At 39.6% G+C, this 8,631-nt stretch overlaps 1 protein-coding gene across 1 annotated transcript; it reads left to right on the forward strand.

The window, feature by feature from the left end:
* Window positions 1-5,301: 5,301 nt before the first annotated feature.
* LOC134177313 (actin-like) lies at window positions 5,302-7,084 on the forward strand. Its single transcript, XM_062644090.1, has 3 exons — window positions 5,302-5,515; window positions 5,994-6,482; window positions 6,546-7,084. The coding sequence occupies exons 1-3, from the start codon at window positions 5,309-5,311 to the stop codon at window positions 6,996-6,998; spliced, it is 1,149 nt and encodes a 382-aa protein (XP_062500074.1). The 5' UTR covers window positions 5,302-5,308; the 3' UTR covers window positions 6,999-7,084.
* Window positions 7,085-8,631: the final 1,547 nt, after the last annotated feature.

The raw sequence follows: 8,631 nt of genomic DNA on the forward strand, positions 1-8,631 counted from the left end.
TGTGTGTGTGTGTGTGTGTGTGTGTGTGTGTGTGTGTGTGTGTGTGTGTGTGTGTGTGTGTGTGTGTGTGTGTGTGTGTGTGTGTGTGTGTGTGTGTGTGTGTGTGTGTGTGTGTGTGTGTGTGTGTGTGTGTGTGTGTGTGTGTGTGTGTGTGTGTGTGTGTGTGTGTGTGTGTGTGTGTGTGTGTGTGTGTGTGTGTGTGTGTGTGTGTGTGTGTGTGTGTGTGTGTGTGTGTGTGTCTACTTGACAGTATGCGTGTGTGATATAGTATAGCACAATCAACGGTGAAAAAAGTGTAGCAATTGTCAGCATGATATATGAATAGTCGAAGTGAATAAGAGTTATCAACTATAAGTTACAATCACGCGTGGTTGCATGCTGTTAATTAATTTCATTTTCTTACATTCATTATTTCTATTGTAGAAATGTATGGACTATATTATAGAGCGTTATGTTACGTCTGATGCTCATGAGTCTCGTTTCTACAATGTTTCTATTACGATTAATAATAATTATTGAGTTACGTATAACACGATATTAAACTGTTTATTCTTTAATTAATATAACATATTAAATAATTATATTGTGGTATTCGTGCAACGACCAGCCAATCATTGTGAGAGACAACTTTACTTTTCACTATATACTGTAATGCAATGGTTAGTTGGTGATGGAGCCTAGCTCAAGCAAGAGTTTGGTACAGACCCCAATACTAATAATTATTTCAAAAATGACATGCAATCATGGTGAGCATAACGATTCGGTGCTGTAAGTGATTATTTAGAGTTATTCAACACTCACATTCATTGTTGCAGAGCATTGCAGGCACGCGCGCTAGTTATACCTGCCATGTACTCTGCGTCTGATCAAGTGTTTGTGTGTGTGTGTGTGTGTGTGTGTGTGTGTGTGTGTGTGTGTGTGTGTGTGTGTGTGTGTGTGTGTGTGTGTGTGTGTGTGTGTGTGTGTGTGTGTGTGTGTGTGTGTGTGTGTGTGTGTGTGTGTGTGTGTGTGTGTGTGTGTGTGTGTGTGTGGATTCATTTAAGTGTCAACGACAAAAACACTTGTAGACAACCATTGCTGTATTAGCATTGTCTCATCTCAGCTCACCACTAAATATGCTGATGCTGGTAAAACCTACCATAGTATAGGTATGCCTGACTAAGCCTATTGAGTTTCGGCAATTTTTGTTTACTAATTAAAATAGTTTGTTGTTAAATGTATTTTTGTGTTCAATTTTAGTTTCAGTTGCATTAAACATAATTTTGACAACAAAAACTGAATTTCTACGAAATGTGTATGCGGTTTCGAGTGGCTAGCGCACGCGATCCGAGTGGGCGTGGCGACCATTCCATATGGGCGACGGGTGTGCTAGTAGTTTAAACTCACAGCCATGGCCAGCACTGAAATCTCACTTTGTCTTTCTACACGATAAACTACGTATCAACGGCCCACTACTGCAACGTATGTTTGAGCGAAACATGTTGACCAAAGACGACTACGACGATCTATCTTCTGATCGCCTAACTCACAGAGACAAGCTGAAAATCCTTCTAACTCAGCTGCTTCCAGCAAGGCCCGAGACGGAGTTCCCTGTTTTTTGCCAGCTGTTGCGGGATCCCGCAGTAGGGCAACCTCATGTCGCTGATTGCCTTGAAGGAAAGTAAGAAGACGACGTAGCAGTTATGAAAGACTCCTGATCGTTTGCTTTTTTCGAGTAAAAGTAAAGTTTGGTGATCGATGGGACTGCATGGTTTCTGTTTACTATAATAACGCAAAACCATGCTTTAATTGAAAGTTTTTAGACTTTTTTTTCTAACAGCAAGTGGGAAGACTATTTGTTTGAGTGATTAGGTGTGCGTTAGAGTGCAGCTGTTATAGACATTTCTATTAATAAAATGTGTAATGTATGTATGCGTTTACATTTAACTGGAATAGTTCTGCTGGTCTGTTAGGTCAGACTAGCCAGACCCTTCCCGCTGCATGTAGGCGGGAAGGGTCTGGCTACGCGACACTAATGTCACTCCATACAATTAGAAACAGTCATCATCATATTGTATCTCATGTATTAGAGTGAATACTAGCTCGCATAGCCAGACCATCCTCCACCTACACACACGCAAACACACACACACACACACACACACACACACACACACACACACACACACACACACACACAACACACACACACACACACACACACACACACACACACACACACACACACACACACACACACACACACACACACACACACACACACACACACACACACACACACATCTTGTCGTCTAACCATAGATCAATCAATACACTTCGTGGTACGTTGCATCACTATTTAGCTAGACACCGAATGCTAAAGTGCTGCATAAAGTATAATTATTGTGTGCTAGATTAACATTTCAATTAAATAAGTTAGCCTAATTATAGTTTGCTTATCTAGAGGTCCGTTTATTTACTAATTATTCTGGTACAAGCTTCAATTAATGAATGCTTTCTTGGTTGATATAAATAATATTTCATGGACTCAATACGTAAACTGTTTGAGGTATTTTAATGGTTAATTAAGTTCTCCTTCGGATTAGGTCAGTTGCGTTTACACTGCATGCTGGTCGTGATCATGATTGGTAGATACGCAGGCGAGTACCCACTGTAAACAGCTTAAATTAACGTTAATTAATTAATTTGAATAATTAACGTTGCAGATCAGTGGCGTGAGCAAGACTTATGCAGTGATGGGTAACTCTATAGCATGGGACTGTTATTGAGCTAGCATTTTCTTGTAACCGGCCCGTTTCAGGAAACAGACTAACAACAGAGAGTGAAACGCGTGCACAGACAGATAAGAATCTGCTCTTGTGCGCTTTTCTAACTAGTTGCTGATATCAATGTATATAGTATAGATGTCATTAGCGCTCTCGAGTATGTACTAATTGTACTATTGGTATTACAGAATTGCGTTGTTTAATTAATTAATCAGCGTAGAAGTGCGTCTCTCTGGAGTTACGAATAACAAAATCCCAGTTTGGAAAGTATGAATGTAAAGATTAGAGAATTATCATACACATACGTCACAGGAAATGTTAATTTATAATTAGGAATCAGAATTTATAATAATATTAGTGCAGCTTTTATTTCTTCTAGGTAAAAGCTGGAGTCTCCTGTAGATTCGGTTCCTATTGTGTCTTTCAGATATAGACATGCATATATACATCTCGCTCAAATTTTAGAAAAGCCTGTGTTTCCACGAAGGTCCCCTTATGTGCAAATAGTAAGAGGATAAAAGGCATTAAAAAGGGTCTTTGACCACTTGACAAGGAAGCGAAATTGAATCCATTCGATCCGGAAAGCGCACGTCCAGTGGCGTAGGTACTGGGGGTTCTTGGGGGGGGTCAGTACCCCATTAGTTATGGGCGTGGTTGCTCATCTAATTTTTATAATCTAATAGAGTGATTTTATGTACATAATTATACAGTACCGAAATGATATGTTGTTAATTTGTAAATCTATACGTATATACATATACAGTTAATTTGATTAAACAAATTAATATTAATTTTGAACAAATAAATAGATATTAATAATAACTCCTTCCAAAAATTTGCTTTGGCTACGCCGCTAGAACGTCTTTGTCTTAGTTACAACTCAAGCACGCTACGTTTTCTTGTATTTTGCATTACGTCGACGTGAGCCATGTCGAGAGCTCAGTGCTCGTTTTCGACTAAATCTGATGCTAACCGCATAGTCACATCTCGACCGCCATGCATACTGCAAAAATGGCTGTACGGTCACAATACTAGGTGTCATGAGCGAGTTTGCGAAAGAGGGCCCGATCTTATAATTAATAATTAATTGAAAAGACCCCCTCTGTAACCATTGTTGCAGCATGAATTAATGTCGAAACCGGTGTGTGCCCTTCAGTATCTTGTTCGCTAATAGACAATGTCGACCGCTGTAGATCGTTACAATTGTAGTAACATCGTGTCCTCACTCAACAAGCGAGAATAAGGAAAAAGCCGATTCGTTAACGTTACACAATCCTGGCGCACTGTATTTTTCGAATATAATTTGTGCCATCGTTGCGCGGTCGTCTAGAACATTCAACTCACTTTCAGTGACAATGACCTCGTGTTGTGTTACATCTACCTTCAGTTCCGCTAGAGCTTCGTTCCACAGCTGAATAATAAAGCACATTCTATGTTATAATAATACAAACTTATAATATAAATTTTACTGATTTTAATTAACTAAAATGAAATGTACTGTGCAGAGTTAGAAAAAGAAAAATGAATTGATTAATTATTGTTTCTCTAACCGCTGTTCTAGTCAATTACCTTTTTAGTATATACAGAAACATAAACTGCAAACTTTATAGATTAGACCGATTTGATTAAGATTTTGCTAGATAACATCTAACTTTTCTAGATAAAGACTCGACGCGTACGATAGACTGTCTTTTTCTCTCGTCAATTAAAAAGTGATCGACGTACCCAATTATCGTCGCTACAAGACGCAATTACTGTTTGGATAGCGGGTGCTTAGACCAGGAGATGCGAAAATGACGTGAATGGTCAGGCGTTCACATTTATACGGCGCCAGCTCCATTGTATACTAAGGAACTAAGAGGTTATAGTCTTTCTAAAATTCTCGATCATATCTTCGTGTAAGCGGAAACATGTTATATGGAATTTTTGGGTACAACAAACTCACACTTTTTAGACAGCCTGAGGTACGTCCGATGAGACTCGCTTTCAGAAAGCCCGTTGCGCTGTCGATAATGCATGATTCTCGGACAAGAAGGTTACCGTTCCACTAGCTTAGCCATAACACAAATCAAACTGCGGACAAATGCCGGTTTGACTCAGTATGACTAGCGGATAAAGAACGCCCATCTAACCATATTTGGTATTGCGTTCATTCGTTTTGCACGTTCTAATGCAAATTCACTATAGTCTGTAGTATGCCTAACTATTTGCAGCAAATAGAAAAATACTCATTGCAGAATAAAACAAAATTGGCTCTGTTTTTAATTATATGTTATTTCAAATTTAAAAATTTAAGTAATTACCCGCCAAAACATACAACATATATTTAAACATGTAATTATGTAAAACAAACGTACCGACATGCGTATAGTAACTTATTAACATTAAAATGTTTCAACGACAATTTTCGAACATACCACGCTTCCATAGATGTAATATATTCACAGATTTACACCGACCACACAAAATTTCCAAATATGGTTAAAATGGGCGGAGACAGCATTGCAGTCATTGCACCCGACCGGCATTTGTCAACTTGTTCTATGGCAAATCGTTCTCGTCCGTGCATCATTATTGACAACGGAACGGAGTACTTGAAGGCAGGGCTAAGCACAAACAACAAGCCTACGACAACTGTAAAACGTGAGGCTGTGGACGATACACTGCAAGAGTTTCTATCCGATGAGCAACGTAGAGTTAGGTGGATGCAAGGAAAAGAATCTGTCGTCAACTTTGAGTCTCTAAAAAGGGTAAGGTAAATTTGGTTGGAAATATGGACGTAGTAAAAGGTAGTTTTTTTTACAAGTTGTGCTTTGCGTGTATGTATATTCGACAAGAATAGTAATATTACACATTCAATTTGGTATTTCAGACATTATTATTATCATTTTAGATAAAATGTAAATATTTTAACCGCTTACTATTTGAACCAAAATGTGTAACGTTTGTCTGTGTGTGTGTGTGTGTGTGTGTGTGTGTGTGTGTGTGTGTGTGTGTGTGTGTGTGTGTGTGTGTGTGTGTGTGTGTGTGTGTGTGTGTGTGTGTGTGTGTGTGTGTGTGTGTGTGTGTGTGTGTGTGTGTGTGTGTGTGTTTGTGTGTACCAAGATATTATTATATTTCACTCTTTTATTTTCGAATTCTTCTTTGTGTGTATGCTTAAATGCTCGGTGTTAATGAATCTATATCGCAACACATGCTGTATTACACAAATGATTTGCGGTACTTTAGTTATGGAAAGTACCAATAGACGAAGCTAAAAACTATTGGTCAATGTTTGACGTCGCCACAAAAGAATTCAATGTCGTACTTATCAAAAGCGAACTTCATACCGAAAGAGACATTGCAGAGATGGCAGAGATTCTATACGAAGACTTTGGAATCTCAGGCCTCTACATCGGCAGCGAATCGTTCCTTTCCATGTTTTGGCTTCAAAAACCGACAGGCGTAGTTGTAGACTGTGGCTCCTCTATCTCATCCGTCGTGGTTGTACAAAATTATTGTCGACGCCATAGAACTGTGCTGACCTTTGGTGGTCGAGATGTGACCATGTCCCTTCTCTACGATCTAGCCACTAACTACAGTGACAAATTCGACTACGAAAATCCTGCTCACATCAAGGACGTCAAAAGAATGAAAAGGAGAGTAGCATTCGTAAGCACCAACCATGCCAGAGATTACATGGCGCCATATAAAGGCTATTCTTACTTCCATAAACGAGTAAGTCTAGATACTCTTGCTCTCTTTAGTACATGGTAAATTAAATTTACAAAATTGTTTTAGGCTTTCGAATTTGATGAAGAGCGGTTTATGTGTGGTGAAGGTCTCTTTTATCCTAGGCTCTTCGAAAAGAGTGACGTAGGAATTCACCGTGCAGTGTTTGATGCCATCGAATCACAACCCCAGGCAACCCAAAACGAGCTTTACAATTGTATTGTTTTGTGTGGTGGCGGCACGTTGTTGAAGTCGTTCAATGAAAGATTATTAGCCGAACTGAAGATACTTCGAAAGGCCAAAACGACTATCAATGTCATAGCTGAAAAGCATCGCCAATACAGTGCTTGGTTGGGTGCTAAGAAGGTTATAGAGCGTCTGAGCAACGTTTTTGAGGAAAAACTAATTGTGAGTAGAGCGGCGTACGAAGAGCAAGGGCCGACTATCTTTGAAAAGAGAGAAACTGCAACTGTCTTTTGGGAATCTTCGAGAAAGTTTGAAAAATTGTGTGGACCACAATGAGACTATTGAACAAACGACTGTCAAGATTACAATTGAAAGTAATCTTGTCAATTGCAAGGCATATTGAGTTAGATTATAATTTTGTTGCACACATCACGCACGCAGCCGCACGCGCGCACATACGCGAACACGCAGAGACGCACACACACACTCACGCATGCACGCGCATGCAGGCAGACAATGACTAGAAATTTAGTGTAAACTATATCCATCAACTGTTTCTCAATGAGTTTTAAAGCGTTGCCAACACAAATATCCTTGCATGCATGTTGGAGGTTTCGTATCACAGATACTGTAGTACCCTGCAGTATGTAAGAATTGTCCATGGAACGTTGTGGGTGTGAGGTCGTGTTTTGCACGCTTATTTAGAAAAATAGTAAATAAAGACTAGAATTTCTCAAACTCAACAGAATGAAATGGTTGTACGTTGTTTACTCTATGCTATTTTTGTTTTGGTCACTATTCATCTACAACCTAGCTAGCCTCGGAGGCCTAAGCGTCAAATTTGTTTTCTTTCTTCTTTTCCGCCACGGATATCTCTTTTGTACATTAGGTACGGCTATGAAACTTGGTCAAACGCTTTAGAATTATCCGAACTCTATTCTTTTGGTGATTATAGAAACAGAAAGAAATGTTGAAAGATTAGTGTCTTTCAAGCAGATTTTATCGAACGACCGCCATTATGTACGCTATTGAACAGTCCGGGTCAATCACACAGGCGTAGTGTGGCATGGGCTAGACCGGGCTGTAGCTTCCATCATGTGTAGGCGTGGTCATTAAAATATTATTGTGGATTGTAAATAGGCGTGAGAATCAAAGCTGTTCTAGTATATACATCACACACTTTTCTTCAGTCTGGATTCTACCGTATCAGTCAATAAAAATGAGAGGGTCCCTAGAAAGTGGGCGTGTTCCGTAGCATTGTAAAGTTGAAGCCTCCCCATTTCTAGAGGTCACGTTATGTTGCCTCTGAATCACGGAGCAGTATTTGCGATTCATTGTCCATGGTAACCAGAGAGAATGGACGACGCGCCAATCAACTACGCAAAACGTTCATGAAAGGGTTGAGCTAACTAGGACTAGAACTGTGTAATTCGATCATGTTTGCGATTGTCATGCCCCAGTCTGAAATTGTTTACGATTTATGTCACAAACAGGAGCAAAATGACAAGTGTTACGTACACAACAATTTATGATTCTAATAATCTAGATATAGATTTTGAAGAGCCGTAGTTAGTAATTTGCCATATGAGATTTTGGGCGCCATTTTGTGTTCAGTTTAATCCGGGATATACAAAGTTGTAGTTGCTTTGCAGAGTGACAGTGCTTGCAGAATGCCTTGCTGTTGTGCTTGGGGATGCAGCAATAGAACTGAGAAAGGGTACGAGCTGTATCGCTTTCCGACAGGCCCAACAAGAAAGATTTGGGAGTCTCAGTGCGAGAATCGCAGAGCCGACGGAAAGAAAAAGCTGAAAGGAAATGCCATTCCGACGATATTCCCTCATTGCAAAGCTGACTTTCGGAGAAAGCCTCCTTCAAGACGAAGAGTAGATCCGCAATCAAGAGCTCCCTTCGTCTTATCTAAATATAATATTGGATCATCCCTACTTTTCTTCCATGCAAGGAGCACAAG

The sequence above is a fragment of the Corticium candelabrum genome, chromosome 3 (genome assembly GCF_963422355.1).
Source record: "Corticium candelabrum chromosome 3, ooCorCand1.1, whole genome shotgun sequence".
Lineage (NCBI taxonomy): Eukaryota > Metazoa > Porifera > Homoscleromorpha > Homosclerophorida > Plakinidae > Corticium > Corticium candelabrum.